The 24,963-nt window shown below is 38.0% G+C and overlaps 3 protein-coding genes across 7 annotated transcripts in view; 2 read left to right on the top strand and 1 right to left on the bottom strand.

Moving 5' to 3' along the window:
* Nucleotides 1-215: 215 nt before the first annotated feature.
* LOC106136909 (coiled-coil domain-containing protein 39) lies at nucleotides 216-13,260 on the top strand. Its single transcript, XM_013337577.2, has 24 exons — nucleotides 216-545; nucleotides 635-743; nucleotides 836-983; nucleotides 1,369-1,526; nucleotides 1,664-1,783; nucleotides 2,247-2,348; nucleotides 2,443-2,634; nucleotides 2,984-3,109; nucleotides 3,394-3,483; nucleotides 4,012-4,138; nucleotides 4,364-4,452; nucleotides 4,712-4,809; nucleotides 5,158-5,287; nucleotides 5,758-5,952; nucleotides 6,423-6,562; nucleotides 6,875-6,950; nucleotides 7,607-7,766; nucleotides 8,989-9,154; nucleotides 9,390-9,537; nucleotides 9,844-10,016; nucleotides 11,398-11,447; nucleotides 11,883-12,001; nucleotides 12,593-12,617; nucleotides 12,990-13,260. Exons 1-24 carry the CDS (start codon nucleotides 418-420, stop codon nucleotides 13,097-13,099), a joined length of 2,979 nt encoding a protein of 992 aa, XP_013193031.2. The 5' UTR covers nucleotides 216-417; the 3' UTR covers nucleotides 13,100-13,260.
* Nucleotides 13,261-13,350: 90 nt separating this feature from the next.
* On the bottom strand, nucleotides 13,351-16,181 carry LOC106137026 (ankyrin repeat domain-containing protein 13C). Its single transcript, XM_013337760.2, has one exon. It carries the CDS (start codon nucleotides 15,864-15,866, stop codon nucleotides 14,538-14,540), a length of 1,329 nt encoding a protein of 442 aa, XP_013193214.1. The 5' UTR covers nucleotides 15,867-16,181; the 3' UTR covers nucleotides 13,351-14,537.
* A 3,907-nt stretch (nucleotides 16,182-20,088) lies between these two features.
* LOC106136932 (nuclear receptor coactivator 7) overlaps nucleotides 20,089-24,963 on the top strand; it is a 106,889-nt gene continuing 102,014 nt past the window's right edge. For 2 of the 5 annotated variants that reach the window (XM_013337613.2, XM_060954622.1), the window contains exon 1: nucleotides 20,090-20,495. In XM_013337613.2, coding sequence (XP_013193067.2) covers nucleotides 20,494-20,495 — 2 coding nt within the window. In that variant the 5' untranslated portion in view covers nucleotides 20,090-20,493. Of the gene's footprint in view, nucleotides 20,496-21,868; nucleotides 22,011-24,963 lie in introns of those variants that run through there. The other 3 variants (XM_060954619.1, XM_060954625.1, XM_060954620.1) reach the window with 3 other exon arrangements.

Below are 24,963 nucleotides of genomic sequence, written 5' to 3'. Positions count from 1 at the left end.
ATATAAATAAGCTTTTATTATTTATTTAAAAAGTAAATACCTACAACATTCTCATCATGGATTAGATTTCGAATTTTGTGATTTGTTTTACGATCTGTCACATTTCGTTATCGGTAATATACCGGAAAAGAATTCACTATTGCTGTCATTAATGCCATATGAAGAACGTGTCAGTCAACTTCAAAAATAGGATCAAATCAACTTTTGTTTACTTGTCTTGTTTTGTTTTAGAAACTCAGTTTGTTAAATGGCGCTGGATTTGTTTTTGTTTGTCTTAAATGTTTATTATTACTTAGATACCAACAAGGATGCTGATTATTGATCTAACATTTTAATATTTAATTGTTTTATATATACGTACTTTATTCTGATTCTTTATTCCTTATGTGAATAAATATATCTCTGGACTCTGCAACAATGAGTGAAAAAAGCAAAGTTCCTGGTTATATGGCACATCTTTTAGAAGAACTTGGCTGGAATCAGGGTACCAGAATACCTTTGGCGAATTCTGATAATCAAGAACTTGAAACACTTTTGATAACAAGGTACTTTTAGTATGCAAAATATTTAAAATGAAGACTTCAAGACTAGTTAATACTAGCTTCAATTCAAATTCCGCATTTATTATTTACAGGCAAAATGAAATTCAACAACTCAAAGAGGCACTCATTTTACAAAATCAAAAACGTGAAGATCTTAACAAGTATAAGGATTATGTCCATTCTGAATATCAGGAAAACACAGTAAGTAATAAAAAAAACATAAATAACACATTTTATTATTGTACATAATGAATTCAAAAATATATGTTATAAAAAATATTTAAACTTTGCAGCGCTTGCTATTTGCTCATAAGCAGCAGTTGGAGCAGGAGGTGAAACTGAAACAGCTGGCCTGCAATGAAGCTGACAGACTTGATAGAGATATCATTGACAACCACAAACAGAGCAAAGATATTAACAGTCGCATTGAACGTGCCCAAGGTATAAATACATTTTTCAGAATTGTTAATTGAGCCTCTGTGCTGTGATAGTTTCATGATAGTATGATAGGTTAAGCAGAGACCACATTTTAGTTTCTCTATTTTTATTACAAAATCACTTTAAAGTTACTGAATTTTTTATATTTTGTGATTTTGATATATTCTACTCTCCAAATAGATTTTTATTTTATTTTTATTATAAATTCTTTTTCCTGGCTTAATTCCCAGTGACAGGAACCTTTGGACCACGAACCTGGAAGTGGGTAAGCCAGTTTTAACATCTAACTGTAAATCTTTACAGTGAATCTAAAACTTATTGGATATTATGAAACTTATTTAATAAATTATGTTTAAGGAATAACATATCCCATTTGTGAATATTTCAGTCAGCATAGGCCGCTTGCTAAAGAAGGCGGACTCTCTGAAGAGCGAAGTGTGTGGCGAGCGTGGCGCCCTGCAAGAGTGGCGTGCTGCCTTGGAGCGGAGCGCGGGAGATATCACGGCCATTGAACAGTTCACGAAGCAAGACCTGTCCAAGGCTAAAGTGAGCGCGTCAAATGTACCTTAAGGCACACTGAATTTTTAAAGCTTTGATGCTGTCATTGACAGAGAAGAAACAACATAATGCCGCTTTAAATACATATTTTTTATTTTAGGTTCATAAGTTTCCGTTCTTTTCAGGCATTGGAAACAAAGAGGCAGAAGTTGAAAGTGGAACATGATCGTATGCACGACCGGCTGTCGGAGCTCGTCTCCAACCTCAGCGCTGAAGAGAGAGCATGTGAAAGAATTTCTGTGCAGGTATTACACAAACATTAAGTTTGTTTTTCATCTTCTTGATTCTCGTGGCCTTTGGTCTAGTTACCAACTATGTCAGTATGGATATAATTAGCTACTTCAGGAAAATAACTTGATTTTATAGTGTTGAAAGACTTGAGTTGAAAACATTATTTTGGAACTTAATGGCTCATGCGATTTTAAAATAATTCTCCTTTGTATTCATCCAGCACATTGAAATACATGTTTTTCCCTTGCATGCATACAAAGTCACATCGTCGTGAAAAGACTAAAAAGCAACTTTCAGTTTCGCTCGCGTGCCGTGTGGTTTTCGGCACTTTAATATAGAACTTCTCCATATCCCATGAATGTCTTTAAAGGCGACTAAGGAATAGACTTATAAACTTGGGATTCCTCTCGTAGGTGTTGGGCTAGCAACCTGTTTGTCATTGTGATTGATTCTATAATAGTATTACAATATTTGCAGGTGATGGAGGGGATGGAGCAAAGGAAGCAAATGATGCAGATGTGGACTAATGCTGTTGAAAATCTTAGACAACGTGACACGGACATAAGACACATTAGAGAAGTATGTTAATAAAACTAAGATTGACCACGGCATTTGCTTATTATATGGTATATATTTTTTAATTTGAATTATTGCAATATGTCTTTACTTAAAGGACTATGCAGTGCTAGAAGCTGAAGCTAACAAAATGGCGGAAGAGTGCCGCGAGCAACAAGCTTTTTGCGACCAACAGCGCGGCAACAACAACGACGCTCAACGAGAGAACATGGCGATAGCGCAGCGACTCAGCAACGTCAGATTATCATATCAGCAGCTGTTGGATGTCAACGCGACGCTGCACAGCGAGGTTTGTTTGCGTCATCACTATGTTCTGAATGATTAACAAGTGTTTTCAGATTAACAAGGAACCGTCTTCCTGCTTTAAACCTTAAAGACACCAAGGGTATGCATAATTTATTAGAACTTTTATTCTAAAATAGTCTCTAACGATATCTGATAAAAATTTACATTCAAGGTCTGACCACCCTATGTTACCCGATTAGATTCCCTGCGGGTAAACACCTGACTCAAAGGTGCTTCTCGTGTTTCTTTCTAGATATGTAAGGACCCAACCGCAACCAATTCCAGGAGGATTTATTAAATATTTTTTATTACAATTAAGTAAATGACGTATGAAGATTTAAATTTGTCACCAGGTGGCCTGCCTCCAACGAGAGTTGAGCAACATGCGCAACACGCTGGAGAAACTCCACATGGAAAACCGGCAAATCATGGAGGAGCAGCATAGGAAAGACGTCGCATTGCAGGGCTTGGCCGCCAAGGTGAGTTATATTCCCAAAAACCACTTTTCAAAAATACGGTAGCCTTGGATGCGACATTCTTTTATATAGCTTTTGGGTTGAACCACCGGCAGGAAACTTGTAACCGCGGTTTGCAGAGTCGGTTGACGTTGAATCGTGATCGTTAAAAAACCTAGAGCAAGGATGGTGAAGTATAAAAAAACTTTCTCATTCTAAGTGTCTCGAGTTTTCATTTTCAATCATACAAATGGGAATGTTTTACATTTGCATCATACATATATATTCTGTACTTATACTTTCTACAGATAAAAGATTTGAAAGAAAAGCTGAAGGACTCGACAGACAAGACGAAGTCGTCTGAGAAACGGGCCAAAGAATTGGAGGACATGTTGAATGTAAGTTATAACAATTTATATTTATTGCATCATCATCTGAGCATTTCATATTAGTATTTGCCTTTGTATTGATATTTCAAATAAATGTATTTTTTTTAACAAGAAAAGAAGCATTTTACCATTTTCTCATAAGCAATAAACATGGTAAACTATTGGCCTATGAATTGTGAAAATATATTAATTATTGCCCTCACACTTAGCAAAAATGCACATAACATGTGACAGTTGCACTCGCAGTATAGTAGTATAATAGTATTCGAGTTTCCTTATTCGGTATAATTCGTATGAACGGCAGAGGATTTTTGAGTGACTTGAAATACGAATGGAAGGCGAAAGCCTAGACGATGATCTTAGACATCCTGGGAAAGTAAGGTCAAAACTACAAAAATTAAATTCGCAAACTTGCCTGAAAAGACAGATGAATTTGGACGAAGCAAAATAAGAACACAGAGATCTAGTGGAAGTTAAAAGAAGTAGTTCTCCCTTTCTGGAAAAGAGACGTGATTTTGTGTATATTCAAACACGCAGGAAGAAGAAAAATACGCCTCCCAGCTTACAGTGAGCCAACAGCGAGCCATGCACTGCTCGTTTGTGGAGCAGCAGAAATTCTTGACGCTAAAAAACGAAGAGAAACTTTTCCATATGCAGCTCAAAGGTTCGAATTTAATTATTAGTTGTAGTCAAGGCGCCGTAGTATATGCACAATTTTTTGTAAGCGTTTTAACGGTATTTTCTTACACAATGAATTGCAGAAGTTATGGTGCTTGTAATTTTGTAGACTTGATTATGCGTTAATTGTACTCGATAGTGGCACCAACTGGTGAGTACAAAAACGTTCGCCGTTATTTCTGTTATTTTTGAAATATGTAACATATTTCAGCATCGAAAGCTGTGATGAGCAAACTGGAGACCAAGCAACGTCTCGTCGAACGTAACCTGCAGAGTCAAAAGGAATCCTTATATGCAATTGTAAGTATTTTATTGCAAAAATTTGTAAAAATATGGCCATACCTAAATTGTTTAGTTAGACCAAAACCAAACTATTTTCATAGTGTGAGCTCTAAAATTACAGATTTCCGTCTTTTGTACATTTTTTTTTTGTTGCAATACATTTTAAATAAATAAATAGGTAATATTGTATGAAATGAGAAGCAAAATATAAACCAGTATTGTCAGCTATTTATAAAAAATTGTGTTTCACAATTTGTCCTGATGTTTTTTATTCCAGTGTTACCAATTGGAGACACTCGGCGCTCGCGTGATGCACATGGAGGGGGCGAAAGCCGAGCGAGAATGCTCTGCAGAGCTGTTAGAGAGAGAGAACAGGTACACAATTCTTATTCTATTTGGAGTCAAAAATGGGTAATTATTTCATCAAGAATGTGTTTCGCAAAATGCAGCTACGGTAATCGCTCGTAAAGTAATAACTGGCAATTAATAAACGCAATTATAACTTATATATTAATTTAAATAACTTCAAATAATACTTAGTAACACCCTTACAGTACTTAAAAGCAACTATTTATTATTAATCACCCTAACGTGTAACTAATTTCCTATCTGGTGCAAGTTACAAAATTCTTTTTTGTTTGACTCTGAGAAGTTCCCGCGAGCATACCACACCATTCCGCTGTCCGTTCCTTACGGGTACAATGAATAATTCCATGATTTCAGACTGAAAGACGTGTCAGCCCGTCACGCGGCCCGCGTGGCGCTGTTGGAGCGGCACGCGGCGCGGCTGCTGGACGACATGCGCCGGCTCACGCGCGAGCTCGAGGCGCGCTCGCTGGACCACTCGCGGCTGGTTCGTGACCACACATGACACTGTTAAGCTGTTAGAATCGGGAGCAACTCAGGATCCCTTCTCATTCCAAAAACAGCACGACTTCGCTCATTGTGCAATTAAGTGTAATTAATAGAACAAGTGTGTTTGCTACACTGGAAGCCTAAAGAGAGGCTTATTAGATGTTTGCCGTGTGTGAACAGCACGACTGTCGTTCTCCAGCCCCACTACTTGCGACCTGATGTGAAAGCGCTATTAATGTTAGTGTAGTTTGTTGCGCATGATCGGCTCACGCGCGATAAATCGCACCAATAGATAAAAGAAAAGAAGTACCTAATAGAATATATTAGCATGGGACATTGCATGCATTGTTAGAATTTTCCCACCTTGAACCTCCCGCGATTATTGGTAGTTTTGAGTTCAGGATTTATAGGTTTTAGAATTTTTGCAGAAATATACCATACCACGAAAATTCCCATTTCATTTTTCAGCAAAGTCGCCTAAAATCCTCCATACTGGGCGTGGAAGGCGGCGAGAAAGACCTGAGGGCTTCCCGCGACATCTGGCGGCGAACGAGGGTTGAAGAGGCGCTGATGAGGCTGAAAGTGGCGCACGCCGCACGCGCCCTGGCCGGCCTCGACGACACCGCCTTCTCGCTGGACTCTCAGCGACTGCAGCTGGATGCTGTGAGTGTCCATTAGTACCTACTTACTACCTAGAAAAAACGCTATGAAGTAAATGTCAGTTGGTTGATATCGACAGTGACGTACCGTCGAGTTAGACTGCAGCTGTATGCTGTGTCATCAACACGTATCATATAATATAATATAAATAAATCTTTATTTGATAAAATTACACGTACAGATAACATGAACTCTGAAGTCTGTGTTAGTTAAAACTGTGCTACAGACCTCAGACTTCCCACACTGTTGATACAATTTGAAATTATCAAATAAATATCACAAAGTAATATTATAAAGCATTTAAAAAAAAAAAAATATCACTGGAGTGTTCTCACAGTTTACTTCCAAAATTTGGTTAGAACACGAAGCGACTCCAGTCTGACTTCCATGGCCCTGGGTAAACAGGAGAACCTCTTGTCAATAATTTATAATTTGCCTAACAATCAATTTCCATTTATTTATCATGTGTGCAGGCAATGAACGAGCGTCTAGTCGAAATCGCGGCTCGTCGTGACATGTTCAGCGTTCAGAAGCGAGCGTTGATTGAGGACTGCGGGAAGTTACGTAGCGAGATACGGGAGCGAGAACAGCGCATTGATCAGCTGAAGAAGAGGTGAATTATGTTTCTTACTTTTGTTTACTTGCGTGCAGAAACGAGATTGATTGAGCTCAAAAAAAAATATCCCCTCCCCTTCCAAATTCTCAGATTGGTGATTTACAGCTTTACTAAACTACTTCCTAACTTTAAAACTACGGCTTGGCTACACTGTGGCATATTATTACATTACTTACATTTCACCAATTCCTGTAAATCACTGATTTAAGTTTCGACCGAGGAAACAACATTTGCGTGTAATGCCATTTGCAATCAAGGTTTCTGTTAAATTCGCGCTTAAGATAATAACGAAGTGATTTATTATTACAGATATGAAATATTTATTGGATCACTCGGAAAAGATGAATCAGGACAGCAGCTTTCTGTTACCTTCTTTAAAATAAAGGTACGTAGTCCGGCGCCGCTGATTAGGTTATTGACAGTTGAATTGGCAGAAAGCCTGTGATTTTTTTTTACTCAATGTTTTAAACACATCTAGTACCACACTAGACAACGGCACTGGCAGGGTCGCCATGTAATGATGTGACTGAATTCGTAGGAAATTAAATTCTGTTATAAATAAATACATACTGCAGAGGAGGAAAAGCAGCTAGTACAACCTATAGTTTTTTTTTCCGTTACTAAATTAGCAAGAAAGCTGGCACTAGATGAATGTGCGCATATTCTCTTACTCGCCTTTTCGGCATCCATGGGAAAGATAGAGTGGTGGTCTTATTCTAGTGCCGGGAACCACCTTACACGTGCGTCGTACAGCCTTCAAGCGATAATCTTATATATAACATTCTCGTGTCACAATGTTCGAACCCGTAGGTACTCCTCCGAAACGGCATGACCGATTCTCATGAAATTTTGTGAATATTGAGTAGGTCTGAGAATCGGCCAACATCTATTTTCTATACATACCCGTTAGTGATAAGGGTTGTCCACCGTTAAATTTTTTTTAACTAGAAATTACTTAAAAACTATTTATATGGTAAAACAACGTTTGCCGGGACAGTTAGTTACGTATTAATAAAGTAATCCGTAATTGCCACGTTTTAGTTCGCGGCGGAGCGCGCCGAACTGCGCACGCGTGGCGCGGCGCTGGACGGCGACATCACGCGGCGCGAGCGCGACGTCGCGGCGCTGGAGGCCACGCTGCGGGTCGTGCACAGCGCGCACCAGCACTTCATGCGGCACCTCGCGCCGCTGCAGCACGACAGTGAGCACGTCATCCTGGTTTCTGCCACAGATAACACGTACCGCACCGCTTACTGAAACGTTTTAGACGGCGCGGCCGGTAGTGCACAGTGCGCACCAGCACTTCATGCGGCACCTCGCGCCGCTGCAGCACGACAGTGAGCGCGTCATCCTGGTTTCTGCCACAGATAACACGTACCGCACCGCTTACTGAAACGTTTTAGACGGCGCGGCCGGTAGTGCACAGTGCGCACCAGCACTTCATGCGGCACCTCGCGCCGCTGCAGCACGACAGTGAGCGCGTCATCCTGGTTTCTGCCACAGATAACACGTACCGCACCGCTTACTGAAACGTTTTAGACGGCGCGGCCGGTAGTGCACAGTGCGCACCAGCACTTCATGCGGCACCTCGCGCCGCTGCAGCACGACAGTGAGCGCGTCATCCTGGTTTCTGCCACAGATAACACGTACCGCACCGCTTACTGAAACGTTTTAGACGGCGCGGCCGGTAGTGCACAGTGCGCACCAGCACTTCATGCGGCACCTCGCGCCGCTGCAGCACGACAGTGAGCGCGTCATCCTGGTTTCTGCCACAGATAACACGTACCGCACCGCTTACTGAAACGTTTTAGACGGCGCGGCCGGTAGTGCACAGTGCGCACCAGCACTTCATGCGGCACCTCGCGCCGCTGCAGCACGACAGTGAGCGCGTCATCCTGGTTTCTGCCACAGATAACACGTACCGCACCGCTTACTGAAACGTTTTAGACGGCGCGGCCGGTAGTGCACAGTGCGCACCAGCACTTCATGCGGCACCTCGCGCCGCTGCAGCACGACAGTGAGCGCGTCATCCTGGTTTCTGCCACAGATAACACGTACCGCACCGCTTACTGAAACGTTTTAGACGGCGCGGCCGGTAGTGCACAGTGCGCACCAGCACTTCATGCGGCACCTCGCGCCGCTGCAGCACGACAGTGAGCACGTGCTTGAGGAGGCTCATCCTCTAATTGCCCCCATAAGAGGACATGCCTGATTAGGACCACTTCATCAAGCGATCCTTGCATGGGTACTTTTTGCCGCCCCTATGGTCAAACTGCTGGTGCAGAGACCCCCTCCACTCCTATTACGACGACATTAGAAGCCCTTCTGCGATGGCAATCTGTTCTATCCGTCTTGTTCTATGTACCGTTTATACCTACAATCTACATATATTATTATATATTCATTAATTTGTGTTTGCCCAGCCCCGGAGATCGAGGAGCTTAACGAGCTCTCGAAGCAATATTACGTCGCTCGTGATGAGCTGAAGAAACAAAACGCAGAAATCGAGGCTCTTGACCAATTAGTGTCGGACACTCGCTCTCGAAGGACTATGCTTGTGGACAAGAGAAAACAACTCGAAGCCAGGCAGTAAGTGAGACTACCAATGATCTCCACAAAGGAAAGAAGTTTTTACCAAAAAAGAGAATATTTTCCTAATCTCGATTGCATTTATAATTAGTAATATCTTCAATGCATCGAGGCAGATCAATATAACTAGGATGAAACAGACACAAGAAAAAACCATTTAAATGCTGAAAAGCTTGACTTGGATTTTTAATAACACTTGTTTAATCAAAATATGAAGTGAGAATAACATTTTCAGTGCTGAAGCGGAAAATGAATTGGAGTCAGTTCGAGAACGCCTTACACGCCAAGAGTGTCAGCTCTCCAATGCGCGTGACATCGTGAAACACAACGCGAGGCGCGCGCGGAAACTAGTGGAGGGGGTGGACGAATGGCGTTTCTTCCAGGCAAGTGTGGCGTAGTTTGTGGTAATGATGGTTTTACAAGTGGGTAGTCGAGAATGAGTTGAAATCAGTGTGGTAAAGGCGCTAAATGTGCCTTAGCGCATCAGACCATAAATTTTCTTGAGTCAGACTTCAGAGACAGTCAGTTTGAACACCCGTAAAATCAAATATTTTATCCTTCTTTACGTAATAGGATTATGAAATAAAAAATTTATATAATAAAAAATTTATACGATAAAAAAGTAATACGTAAATAAGTATCTCTTATTTCATAGAGGTATAGTATAATCACACTGTAAACTCTAATAGATGTCGGTATGGGTGCGCGACTACGCCGAGGCGGCTTACAACGCTCTCAGCAACCTTGACCAAATCTGCGAGTCACCCGAACTCCACATCCGCCTCGCCGTGCTGCTCTCCTCCACGGACCTGCAGAGACATGTCGCCACTCACCAGCGACGGCTGCTCATGTTCATAGAGCGGTGGGTATCAAAGGGAGGAGAACCTACATCATCTTAATAGGAGAGATGCTGATATTATTTTTAGTTGGGGGATGCGGGCGGGGTTTTAAAGAACCTTTGATAACAGTCTACAATTTACACGGATGTAGTACCTATGAAATAAGATTATCGTTGAGTTAGTATACAATTATTCCCCAAAATCACGACGAGGGCTGATTGGGCGGCGAAAGTGGAATGGATACCCCTCAGGTTTAAAGGCGTGCCTGTGTCAAGCACGCCAGTATCAAAAGCGGGTATTTAGAGAGTAACCCTCTGGCCGCTCCGTCTCCTCTCAACGGACAGGCTTTTTCTCCATATTCTCCTTAGATGTGTGATAAGTAAACATATTCCCGAATCACGGGGATTTTAAAAGTCAAATCTATTATTTGAGTTTTCGTTAAGTAAATATAAAGACCAACCATAACATGTTTTCTATTGCATTTAATAAAATTCCGTGGAATGCACACATGCAATGCGCATTTTTATGCGATAAATCACATAATTAGGCACCTGTTATCATTCCATTTGTTGCACGGTCAGCTAACAAATCAATATCAGCTATCTAGCGAACTAATGACTCGCATTACGGCGTGTAGCCTGATACGGCACGATCGATTAGCACTCGCATTCCAGATGTCGTATGACACTCAATATTGTTAAACATGATATTGCATTTTATGATTAATTTCATTATATAGTTCTAGTTTATGACCGCGAAGTATGCGTAAATTTCTAAATATGTTAGTGAATATGGATTTAAAAATAACATTAACAGACTATTTTGATCGCATACCATCGAGTTACACAATATTTGAATGAAGGTATCACAAATGCAATTTGTAAGGATGGGTTTGTGTTTGTTATTCTTTCACGCAAAAACCACTGAACGTATTTTTATGAAACTTTTCAGCAATATTGCTAAGACAATGGAATAAAATTATAACTTTAAATTTATACAGATTTAAGGTGGACGAAGTCGCGAGCAACAGTTACAGTAGCCTATAAATATTCTTTCTTTTTTGTTTAGATGTGAAAACGTAAGAGATAGCCGGTTTCATAAAATTAATATTTACCTATGTTTATTTGAATTTACTTCCTGGTGAAAGGTCAGGGTCAGACAAAATCACGCCTTTTCCTGGTAGGGTAGACAGAGTCTATAATTTTCCACTGGCCGCAATCCTTGCATACTTTTTTCGCTTCATAACTGTTTTCATGATTGCTCATCGGTTTCCGGTACTTTTGACCTGACCCTGCGCCAGGACGTCTCCGATTTCCATTCACACTCTCCTTATCCGATGTATTTTGATTCACAATGTTAGTATTTTGTTTATTAATTGTAATGGTTATATCATTCCCTTAACAGCATCGCTAACGACTCTACTGATAGACGTGCAAAATCTATACGAGTGGAGGGTAAGTTAATTTTAAAACGCTCTTCAATATCTCTCTGTAGTATAAAATAGTAAGATTATATATACCTAGTATTTTTATAGGATACTTCCTACAGGGCATACTTGCCCTTTTAAAGTTTCGTACCTCAAATATAAAAACGGGACCCTATTACTAATGGATGGACAGACAGCGGAGCGCTGTCTGTCCATCCGTCCGTCTGTCTACATACAAAAAACTCAGTTTTATATAGATAATGGTACGCAATCAAGTGGTCGGTACCGGTGAATTCCGAATTGGGTGAGAAAACACCTGGCACACTATATCTATTTGTTTCTATAGCAAAGTATGGAGGAAGTATTTCATTCGAAAAAATGACAAAATGTAATCTTTTGCATTTAACAACTCATTTGAATCTGGGCATAAATTTGGAAACTTAAACTGTTAACCTATTTGCAGAATCGATATTCTCAACATCGTCGGAGTCTGTGCACAGTGGCATGAGCGTGGCGAGCGGATACACTAAGAGGCTGTCCGCATTCCGCAAGACCCTGGCTGAGAAGGTCGGCGAGGATTCGGTTAGTATAAACCTTTCATGGTTTTCAAGAGACAAATTTTATAAGGACATAGGCAGCCAGCGGTAAATACCTACATCGTGGATGATATAGACTAATGAGCGAAAGCGTCTTCACATAAAAACACTAGATCAAAGAGAACAAGTGAAGAAAAAAGGGGTTTGAAATAAGTAGATATTGGTTTTGAATTTTACATACATAGAGATGAGTCCGGGTAGGTACGCCTTTGACCATGATTAATCATGTTTTTACATGAAGCGACTTCCGTCTGACCTCCGCATCCTTTGCCAGGTAACTTTTTACCCATATTGGATCATTGGTAAAAGCTGCATTAGATGAATGTGCCTATTCACTTAGCCGCCTTTTACAACATCCATGGAAAAGAGATGGTGCGGTCCTATTTAAAAACGCCTCGGGAACTACACTTGTCTTTATTAAGAAATTTTAAAATGATTGACACAATAAAATGTTCTTACTAACGGTCATGTTAACATGCTCGGCTGAAGCGCTGACATTGGTAACTATGATTCTCGATAATGTTTTAGAAGGTAGATCACTTGATATGGCGGCTTTATACTTTATTTTCATTTACAGTTGGCCGACGAACCGGCTGAACATGGTAAGTTTGACATCCCAGTATACATAATGTTGATCCATTGCCGGATCAGTCAGTTCATCATGTTGTATGGCGTGGCAATGCAGAACTTAACACTGTCTGTCTATACATCGGTCGATTCAGTCATCGTCTTGGCATTTTCTCGCTTCATGTAGAGTCATCGTAACATCTGTACCTATCAGTAAAGACACAAAGGATGCCTGCTTAACCCAATGGTAATAATATTCAAACACTGTTTTAAGTAAACGAAAGGCCCCTGGTAATTCTGTTACATAATGCTACAGACCATTGGGTTTAGGGCACCTTTGTTTTTGTATTTACTGATAAGTATATACTCGTACAATAAAGTATACGAGTAAATAAATATTTCCGCAGCGCGCAAGTCGGCAATATCGATGCGTGTGGTGACGCTTGGATTCGAAGAACCCCAAGAGAAGTGCGGTCCTAGACGTTGCAGTATGCAGTCTCAGCGGTCTTTGAAATAAATCAGTAAATAAGGCCGTTCTTTATAGGTAATGTTTGAACTAAGGGGTCATGTATTTTCAGCATTAATGCTTAGAAAAGAAAACAGTGTGAGGGTTGTGGGTCGACATGAGAAATGTAGACAAATTCTGGTAATGTTGACATTGTAAACTATTTAGCTAATATTAATACATAAATAAATTTTGTAATAAATATATTGTTTGATTTTGTTCGAAAACTGGTGCAAAAGAACGTTAAAAATGAAATAATTGAATAGGTACAACATTTTAAAATTTATTTATTCCTTAATTTCATACTTTTTCTTTGAAAATAATTACAAAACAGAAATGAATGTTATTGGCAAGAAAACAAAATTCATACAAAACCAAATCTGATAGGTGGGATTGAACAGTTATTGTCGAATGTACTTATATCTGATTAATCTTATAATAGTAACTATCTCGATAAACAATTATCTGCATGATACTCTACAAGCAGACTACTCTAATGTGCTACAATAGAAATAGAATGTTTCCTAATTTTATCATAGTAAGTACATTCAGTGCTTTTATATTAAATTTACTAGATTTATTACATTCATCTTTTGCATGGTTTTGAAAATGTAATGCACATTTCTACAACTTCACTACAAATGAGAAATGCTGAAGGCACAATTGACTTCTTCAGGCAAATTTTGATTGAGTTGCAACTTGAATAAATTATGATAGTGTCAAGTATATCTATTTAGAATGAACATGAATTTAATATATTTGTTGTATGTAGTTAATATCTTTACTATGTAGGCCAAAAGGTATTCAAACAGGCCCATTTTTAATAGAGGTAAGATGTAAATTTTTATAGCCTTGCTATATAAATATACAAAAATGTCCTGTATCAGTCATATCATCATCTAATATATAATAACTCATACTTAAATAAAAATAAATAATACATACAAAAATAAATCAACAAGATAATTCCATTGTAGACACAATGACCTGAATGAGCAATGGATTTACTACTCTACTATAGACACATGAATACTGAACACAGAACATTTAGTGACATTAATGGAAATACACAAAAACCAAATATCAATCACAGAATAAACAAAATTTGATTAAATTCAACAGACATGCACAACTTGAAGGTCAAAATAATACAATGTTTTCCTAATGGGGACTTCAATTATTCTAACACTGTTTTACAGAAACAACTACATAATTTCACCAACAGTTAATGCATGTTTAATACAATTTGTTATTCCACAAATAGAACACAATGGCTGGAGTAGGAACTTCCAAAGCCAAACAGCATGGGGAACTCTATGGTGAGCAAGCCAGATGGGGCAGGCCTGCAACGTGACCGCGGTCTCAATAAACGTCGCGAGCGCCCTTTCCTAGTATTGCGTCGCCATACAGGCCTTTCGTTTACTTCAAACAGTGTTAGAATATCAAAGCGTCATAAGTCAGGGAATCGCAGCGGATCTTCAACATAATCTTCTGGAATAATGAATAAATCTGGATTAATGTCATCACGAAAATCAAATTTTTGAAATGTTATTTTAGCAGTAACTGTTGGCAAAATAGGAATATCGATTTTCACTGGAAATCCTTTTGGCAATTTCATGGCAACAAATTGACGTAATTTTGCAAAGTGCTTAAAAGGTGCAATCACTTCTAAAACATTCAGCAGCATGTCAACACTAAGAGGAAAATCATCGCTCATTGCTATGGTGGCTCGGAAATTTCTTGAAGACTCCTTATATACAATTTCCCTGCCTAAGCTTGGGTATTGACCTGGCAGAGATGATATGTAAGTATTCCAATCCACATTGCTCTCAGGTGGAGGATTCAATGAGGCACGTCTTGCTGGCTCTCCATCAGTCTCCAAATTTTGAGTGTTGCCTTTTGTAAGACTTTCAATAATTGCTTTATTCTTCTGAAGATCATCTGTAGATAAGTGTTCTCGTCTTTTACGTGATTCTAAAACTAAGCCTGTTATAGTATAGATATCACTTTTGTATAAACCAGCAACTGTTTCTTTGCGATCTTCTCTAAATATCCATCCAGATTGTGCTCTAGAAAAGGCAATACCTTTAGTTGACATCTGTGCAGCCAAAATATCACTGGACATCAAAATGTCAACCTCATCCTCTATTTCATTCTCTGTTTCCTCATAGCGAACACGTTGGTATACATTAGCTTTGTTATCCATTACAGTCAATGATTCACTAGGTACTTTCTCCCCTTGAAATATGAAAGATATATCTCCTCTTTCCCACTTCATATCAGTAAAATCAACTAGTGTGGTGTCTAACCTGATACTTGAGCCACACTTATAAATTTTGCACACATCTGAAGGCAATATCCTAGAGACTAGAGGGACCCAGGAATGAAAATCCCATTTCAGTTCCATGTAAAAGTCTTGTATTTGAGCAAGAGCTCTAATGAGATCAGGTCGTCTGATCTCCATTTGCTCGCGCGCCTGTTGCTTGAGCTTACGGACCAGCGATGAAATGGTTTGACGGTCACCATAACTTATAGCCTCTGCGAGCGGCGACCAGCCTGCAAGGTTTTTTACTTTGACTGGAGCGCTATGGGCCAGAAGGAGCTGCACACATTCCTTGCGACCAAGCATAACGGCCAAATGTAGAGCTGTATTTCCATGTTTGTCTTTACGTGTCACGTCGTTGTTTCTCAGTAAAGAGGACAGTTTACGCACGTCCCCAATAAACACACACTCGTGTAAAGGAAATGATTCTTCCTCTGCACAATTAGTATTAGACATTTCGCACGTATGCACGGGATTTCTAAATCATTACTGCCTTCATTTTACTGTTGAATACGGGAAATAAAACAATTTTGACAATAATCTAATCAATGAGATAAGATAACTTCGGTAGAATACGCCTGCTCCATATTAAGGCAATTTCAGTTCAGCAAGTTTCGAAAAAGGATCAATATGTTGAAATAATACGAAATCATATTAATTAAGAATTACGATAAAATAATCAAAATAATAATTGCATTTACAAAACGTCCATACTTTTTCTATTTTTTTATAAACTTGTGTCCAACGAAATCAGAGTCAGATCGAAATGACAGCTAGTGTTTTTTTATAGGTTTGGTGGGTTGGCACTTGGCATATTGACATTTTAATGTTTCAGAATAAAAAGGAAGCAGGCACAGGAATTACTTTCTATTGTATAAAAAAAAATTGTATTAGAATAAACTCCCCTAAAATAGGTACCATAGGTTTCATATCATGCTTGTTACCAGTTACCAGGAGGCATGAAGTTAATTTGTTTAACATTGGAATCGAAAGAACAAGAGATAGGACGTTTTATTGTGCTTATTTTTTTCACAGCATGTCAGTCAATTCTAGACTATAGAAATAAAGAAAAATTTGCAATTTTTCTGCCTTTCCTTCGGGAACCCCTACTTGACTTAATTCAACGACAATAACTGAGAATGTAGTTGGGAGTACTTAGTTCTATATTAATATGGAATAATACGGCTAGTGGTAAAAGAAAGAGCGTATCCCAGAAACCTTATTTGTAGAATAAAGGAAATTTAGAAACAATATTGATAGGATTTATCCTTTTTTATTACAAATTATTCAGCAAAATCCGTCATCAAGGAGCAATAATAGTATTAAAGGGAACCAGATGTTTCGGTCGCCACCATCATTTCCTCCTCTTGAAATGATGATAGGTGGTGGAGGCGGCATGAAACCTCCAAAACCTGGTTGGAAGGCGGGATTTCCGTAACCATACTGACAAGTAACCGAGCAGATCTGAAAAATTCAACAAAAATTAACACATAGTAAATAAACATTCTTGTGCATTAAAAATAAAGGTCCGTTCCGTGCCTTGTGGTTCCCGACACCCATACAAAAAAGAATAGGACTACTCCATCTCTTACCCATGGATGTCATAAAAGGCGACTAAGGGATAGGCTTACAAACTTGGGATTCTTTTTTAGGCGATGGGCTAGCAACCTGTCACTATTTGAATCTCAATTCTATCATTAAGGCAAATAGTACGCCATTGAGTCTTTTCAAAACTGTTGGCTCTGTCTACACCGCAAGGGATATAGACGTGACCATATGTATGTATGTAAAAATAAAGGAGGACCTTGAAATCCTTCATAGCGCAAGAAGTGGATGACGACTCTTTTGTAGGACAGTTTTCCGCACATTGAACCCAAGATTCTTTTCTCAACTTATATTAATGATGAGTATTAGAAGATAGCTCTGCCACCTTCTTTTCATATCATTCATACTAATAATAAAACGAATAAACTCAAAAGCTACTAGACCGATTGCAACACTATTACGCATAGAGGTTTACAAACCATCAGGAGTAACATGGCTCTTATAGAAATTCTCAATGGAGCAAAGCCCAGCGCAAAAGGTAGTTCAGTGACGTCAATAAGTGATATTTTGTATCTAATTTTGAAAATAAATCTATTCTATTTCATTCATATAATCACGTAGATAGAGCCAGCAATCTTGAAAGACTAATAGGTTAGCCGTTAGTTAGAATTGAGGTTAAATTAGTGACAGGTTGCTAGCCCATCGCTTAAAACAAAAATCCCAAGTTTATAAGCATATCCCTTAGTCGCCTTTTACTTTTAATATCCAAGGGAAAGCAATGGAGTGGTCCTATTCTTTTTTGGTTTGGTGCCAGGAACCACAGAGCACACAAAGGTTAGTAATTTATAAATTTCTACAGTATATAGGTAGTCTTTTTAAAACATTGCAGTTTGAATTTTTGGGAGATGACTGACTAGTATTTTCAATGGACTGATCATGGTTAATACGGCTTTGTTAAATACAAAAGTTTAAAGCAGCAATTACATAATGCCTCAAATTTTAATTCATTAAATCTAAAATGTTAAATAAATGGGGGTTTCTACGTACACTTAGGGCCAGGAAAACTGTGATGCAAACTCCCAGCTTTGAAGTCATCTTGCTGTAAACTATTGATCGTCTATATAAAAAATTGCTTAGGTGCCATCATTTATACCTTGAAAAGTTACAAAACTTAGTTTACTTGAAATTGTTGGTAATATTGTTGCATACAAACATAGCAAAATCCTTATCATTTTGGGACTGCGCTGAAAGCACGTACGGTCTAACTGTAGGTATGTAGGTTACACTCTAGCTTACTGACATACTTTTATTTACAAAAGTAAGTTCTAAAATCACTGCAAATTTAGTCATCGTCCTCCTCCTGGCATTCCAGCTGCGTCTACACTTCCCTGTAGAGAAACCCGAGGTCCACCTGTAGCGGGAGCCATGATTCGGTTGGACCGCCACCAAAGGGAGATCAAAACCCACCAAAGCAAGATCTTCCGCTAGGCTAGGTGTGATGCCTGGGGAACCGCGGCTCCGACGATGTCGGGGCGGAGGTTGTATTTATGCTCCAAATCCGTGAAATCTTTGTAATCGCGATTTAGATTCTTCTCTGCTATTGGCTGATCACGTTATTTTCTTCGCTATGATTAACAGTTGTTTAATGATTTCGCCATACACCAATGACCATGACCTTGGGTTGGGTAATTCAAGTTTTCACAAGAAGTCGTAAAAGGCGACTAAGGGATAGGCTTACAAACTTGGGATTCTTTTTCTAGGCGAAAGGCTAGCAACCTGTCACTATTTGAACCTCTATAATATTATTAAGCCAAATAGCTGAACGTGGCCTATCAGTCGTTTTAAGACTGTTGGCTCTGTCTACCTCGCAAGGGGTACAAGTACAAGAAGCGACTTGTCTTACCTCCGCATCCTTTGCAGCGGAACCTGGATGTGAAAGTTTTACCACTGTAATCCCTCACATCTCTGTGAGTTCGGTTCTTGATCAAACTAATAATTAATATAAAGTCATAAGCACGTGGGCGCAGTAGGATTTAAATTTTTGTGTTATGATTTTATATTCGAGCACCCGCATGCCATTTAATATACGTTCCTACATCCAATAACTTCTTTATCTCATATGGGGAAGACAGAGCTAACAGTCTCGCAAATACTAAAAAGCCTGGTTCAATTGAAAGCTTAATCATGGAATTGAGATTCAAATAGTGTCATGTTGTTAGCCCATCGCCTAAATAACAATCCCAAAGATCCCAAGTTTATAAGCCTACCCCTTAGTCGCCTTTTATGACATTCATGGGAAAGAGATGGAGTAATCATAATCTAAAGTGCACTTAACTAATACAACTTTATTTTGAATAACAGTTGTGCTAAAATAAAGGTTAGCTAACACAAAGTTACTCAAAGTTACGAAAACTAACGTATGAAACGGTATTTTACTCTTGCTCTGACTCCACTCAGTAAGGCGAAAATAATTTTCTGGAACCTTTTTTGAAATTAGTGCCTAATGCCAACCATATCATCGCAAATATAGAGTAAGAGGCGTGTCTTGATTTCGTATTTATCTAGCTGTCCTTCGAAAAAATACGGTTGAATTGAGAACCTCCTTCTTTTTTTAAAGTTGGTTAAAAACATGGGAAGTATGTGCGTATTCACTGTCATATTTAGTAGTCAATTCTCCCCTCAAAAACTTTATGGTGTATCACTTTTCTACTTCTATAATACTGTGATAACATTGAGTTATAATAGTAACTCACAACAAAGTCTCGAACTTATGTTGGGGGCCAGCAATCTGTATAATTTATCTCTTATACATTTATATTTACTTATATTTCGATGGGTACCACCATATCCAATGGCACTAATAGCGATCTGTAAGTTGTTTTTTGGCGACAAAGAACAAGGACATATATAACAAGTTAGAATAAAGGTTAGAACGGGACACGCGCCCTATGTTTTATGACACTCGGCTCGTTTTTTCTTGTTACAGGTTTTCTCTTTCCTTTTGTTTACGTCCGTGCTACCAACATAACAAAATCATTTTTTTTTAACCGACTTCTCTCGATGAGATAACTAGATGGCGTTACTGGTATTGTTTTGAAGTTGAAGTGCTAAGAAAATTGTGATTTTGACAGATGCGCAAAGCAGTAAAACATCAGTAAAATCCTTTCGCTTTAATTTTCTCTCAAGACTTTTTACAGTAATTTGCACCTAAAGTTGCACTTTAGGAAAAAAATGTGAATATTATTATCAGTGACTGGCGACAATGCATGGCGTGAATTAATTCTTATCGTATTTGTCGCAGCACAATATGCAGTTTTACTTTGCTTAAACCGGGGACGAATATTCGCGATTGTGCTGTGCTGTATTATTTATAAAAAAAACAACAGAGTGGTATCGATTGGTCGTTTAAAATCTAAAACTTTAGCTGTTGAACATTTATCCTTAATATACTCTATCCGTCAGCGGCGGTGATAAAGTGCGACTCGAAAAAATCATATATGTTTACAAAGATCGGCAGCTGGTACTAAGACACGGTGCAATGTGAGTACCTTCTTCCATTTATTAATATTTCCTCGCCTCTTTACTTGAAGCAGCCATCTACATAGGTAAGTTGTCCATCCATTACATTCTTGTTCGTAAATAATTTAACAAGTGTGCGACGTAATTTATTTATTTATCAACATATCATCTAGGTAAGTAGGTTCTAGTTTCTTCCTATTTACCTTATCAATATTCTATAATAAGTAGGTATAGAGTAGGTAACTAGTTATAAAAAAATGAGGGTGGACAACCCTTATCACTAAGGGGTATGAAAAATAGATATTGTCCGATTCTCAGACCTATTCAATATGCTTACAAAATTCATGAGAATCGGTCAAGCCATTTTAGAGGAGTATGGGAATGAACATTGTGACACGAGAATTTTATATCAATACATATAAAGCCCAATCCTTATGGGATGATCATACCTAAGCCTTGACATCATAAAAATAGGGCATATTATAACAGCCATACTAAAAAATTGAAGTGCCCACTCTTTCCTATACCCTAATCGTAGTTTGTTTTAAAACTATTGTCTCTCTGGTGTAAATTAACAAGGAGACATGACTCCACGTAGGTGGGACATGGGATGCAGGAAGAAGAAGATTTTGACCATGTTTTTCAAATACAATAAATACTACAATTAAGGTGATGTAGAACAGGTTAAGAACAATTAAAATCAGTAGAAAAGAGAGCAATAAATACTAGGGCTTGATACAAGTGCATTTCCATTACATATTAAATTCTCCATCATTTCAATTTGTTGTTATTTATGACAAGTCATTCCCAGATTGTTGATCTAATGATGAGATACATATGTATAAAGGCAATATTTGCATGAAGTATAAAGTACCATCATAATTCTCTATTCTTCTTTTTCTTTTCTTCTTCTTTTTTCCTGGATTGGGTAAGTCAGGTGCGTACATGATGCTACTCTCATTTGGCCTTCACAGCCTTTGCAGGCAAACCTCTCCCTTAAATACAATCCTTTTCGTTTTATATTACCATGGATATCATCTATCAGCACATGGCTCTAAATAGTAATTGAATCGATTTTGCTGTGTGTCATCAGAAAATGAGTATAACACAGGTAAAAAGATTGTCAGATTCTTATATTGTTGCAGGCCATGCCTAAATTTAAATTTTATTTTACAAGTGTTATTTTCATTGAAAACATCAATAAAAAGAAAATAATCTTTAACATGTTTACATTTTGAGATTCAAATGTTATCTGTTGTGAGGTTATCATCAGTTATCATCCCAATGTTTTCTCTGCGCTGCCGTAGCTGGCACTGACTGGTAACAGAGGATGTGTGCAATCACTTCAATGACAACACTTCTGATTCTTTAACATTTATAGATTTTTTTCTTTGTTAAGTGTTTAAATAATTATTTGTTTATAGTAATATTTACACATAATAGTTTCTTTACATATAAATGTAATAAATTGGAATTGAACTTGTGAGTGATTCAGTTTTTTTCTTATTAGAATTTGTGAAAAGGACAATAACAGTGGTGAGTTAGTTTCCTATATCGTTTTGTACTCTAAACCATAAAAAAGATCAATAAAATATCCTTCCTTAAACCTCTTGCAAAGTCAATATGGTATATATATTATATATATGTATATATATTTACATAACAAATTATATTTTTATGATTTTGTACCTATTTGGTATTTTCCCATTTTTCTATAAAGCTCAGATTTTTATTAGTACCTACTTAAAAAAAAGTTCAGAAATTGAAGAAATTCTTTAAGATATGAATGAATTTAGGTATATATACATATGGTCACATCTATATCCCTTGCGGGTAGACAGAGCCAACAGTCTTAAAAAGAGTGAATGACTCAATGATAGAATTGAGATTCAAATAGTGACAGGTTGCTAGACCATTGCCTAAAAAGAATCCCAAGTATGTAAGCCTGTTCCATAGTCGCCTTTTACGACATCCATGGGAAAGAGATGGAGTGGTCCTATTCTTCTTTCTATTGGTTTTAATTCTTGAAACGGGCATAAATTCATTTGAAGCATTAACCTGTCAACCATAATAATATTTACGTAGTGAATTGTTGCCGGTACTAGGGAACCGGTTCTCCAATGCGGATAATAAACATCGTACCTACTTCGTGATCAATATGTCAAGCATATTACGAGTTACCTACATGCGATGATAATTAAAAAACATTTTAAGCGCAAATTTTATTTGATTAAAATGGTACATACGTACTGAATGATTTAGTGACTAATACTCTGAAATTTAATGATAAATGTTCTTATCATTGAGGAAGAATAAGTGGAAAGGCGCTTTAATCCGGATGGGGTAGAAGGCATTTGGTACAGTGCGTGCTTAAAAAACGTCTTGATCTCGGTGATATTAATTGTACCTACAATACGTACTGACATACCTTACCATTTATTCCACCAATAAAAAAACGGAGTGCATTTTATCCCGAATTGTACGGATTTTAATTAACGCGTAATTAGTGCCGTTTGGTTCTCGGCACCAATAGAAAAAAGAATAGGACTACTCAATTTCCATTTCCCACGGATGTCGTAGAAGGCGACTAAGGGATTGGCTTATAAATTGGGATTCTTTTAGGCGATAGGGCTAGCAACCTGTCACTATTTGAATCTCAATTCTATTTTAAAGCCAAATAGCTGAACGTGTCCTATCAGTCTTTTCAAGACTGTTGGCACTGTCTACCACGCAAGAGATATAGATGTGATGATTTGTATTTATGTAGTAAGCGTGGTTATACAGGGGCTGGAGTGATGTTCCATTGCGCATGCAAATTTTTGTGCGATGGAAAATACCTACCTGAGCCAAATAATAGGATTTCGTATTTGTATTATGACGGAATAATAAGTAGGCAGTATGAAAATTTTCTATTAGTTTTAAAACCTTTAATTTTTACGAAATTGTCAGTATCTCGAAAAATTATTAGATTTTGATACGCCACGAATTAAAAATTATATTAACACAGACCCTACATACGTTTAAAATTTCATCAAAACCACACCAACAGTTCGAAAGTTAAAGCGTTACAAATACAATAACTGTATTTTCGCCCCAAGTAATGAAATAAGAGTTTACTTTATTTTTTTAAGCGAAGGTTTATAGTAGAAACAAAGTTACATATAACATAAATAACAAATTTTCAATACCCGTTTTTAAATACATATACTAAACAAGTCATTATCAAACGTGATAACAATAATGATTTGTTTTCGTGCTTTCAGTTTTAATTATATGAGACATCGCCAGACACATCCTTGTGGTATGATAATACTGTCATGATACCTATGTACATAACTATGTGCATAGTCATATGTGAATAGTCTGGTGATCAATCCATATCTCCATATTAGTACTTAGATACACACAAACATACATAAATCACGACTGTATCTTTTACTGGGTAGACACAGCCTCGAAAAGACTGAAAAGTAATGGAATTGAGAATCATATAGTCACAGGATTAAAGAAGAAACCCATTATTATTTTTAAGAAATTTAAAAATCCCGTCATTATAGGCTTTTTCTCCATTGGTTTTTACAAACTGCATGAGAAGAGAAGCAGTTGGCACGCACTATGTTTTTCGTTTGCTACCAGACGAACAAAGCTTGCACTAGATGACTGTGCCCTTATTATTCGCTTAGTCATTTTTTACGATTCTATGGGGTATGGATATATGAGAATAGATAAAGGTGACCCTATTTTACTGTGCCGGAAATCGATATTCTCCAAAGTAATTATAAATGGGAAATTATGTTTGTTCGGGTACGTCATGTCAAGAAAATCTTAAACCGACGAAATTGCACGAAGAGACTGATGAATATGGGCGAAGCATAAGAACTATCTTACCCCTCCGGGAAAGATGCGCTATTTGATGTTGTGTGTTGATTAATCATAATGTGATAAAAAATAGATATTGACTAAAAAAATTTGCGTCGCGTCTTATCCTTCAGACCGAGGTTCGTTATCGTTACCACCATTGACTACAATCTCACGGTGTCTTGTATGACCTAGACCTAACCAAGAGCCTTAAACGAAGTAATAATAAACCTGCTTATCGCATAATAAACTTATAAATATTATTAGTTTTGTTTACTCAGTCCCGATAACAAAAGATGATAATAATAAAATAACCCCACCACTCTACTATATACTTTTTCAATATCTCAACATCTGGGTCTGTATCATGTTAACCTTTAAAATCTTAAGTTCTGAAATTGCCTGGGTTTTATGAGACTACATGAACCCTGAAGTCGTAACAGTCTGGTTTTGAGCAGAGGTGTAAAAATGTAATGTTCAGCTAGAAGAAAAAATAATGAGAAACCCTGAGATACTGTTACTGGGCTTGGGAACACAGGTGTCTGGGCTTCACGGCCGTTCGATGAGAACACGGGTCAAGGGCACCCGGAAAACGATGCTCCACTTTGTGAAATGAATTACGTAGATACTA

The sequence above is a fragment of the Amyelois transitella genome, chromosome 4 (assembly GCF_032362555.1).
Source record: "Amyelois transitella isolate CPQ chromosome 4, ilAmyTran1.1, whole genome shotgun sequence".
NCBI lineage: Eukaryota > Metazoa > Arthropoda > Insecta > Lepidoptera > Pyralidae > Amyelois > Amyelois transitella.
Note: the sequence above shows the minus strand (reverse complement) of the source record. Positions and strands in the feature narration are given on the sequence as shown.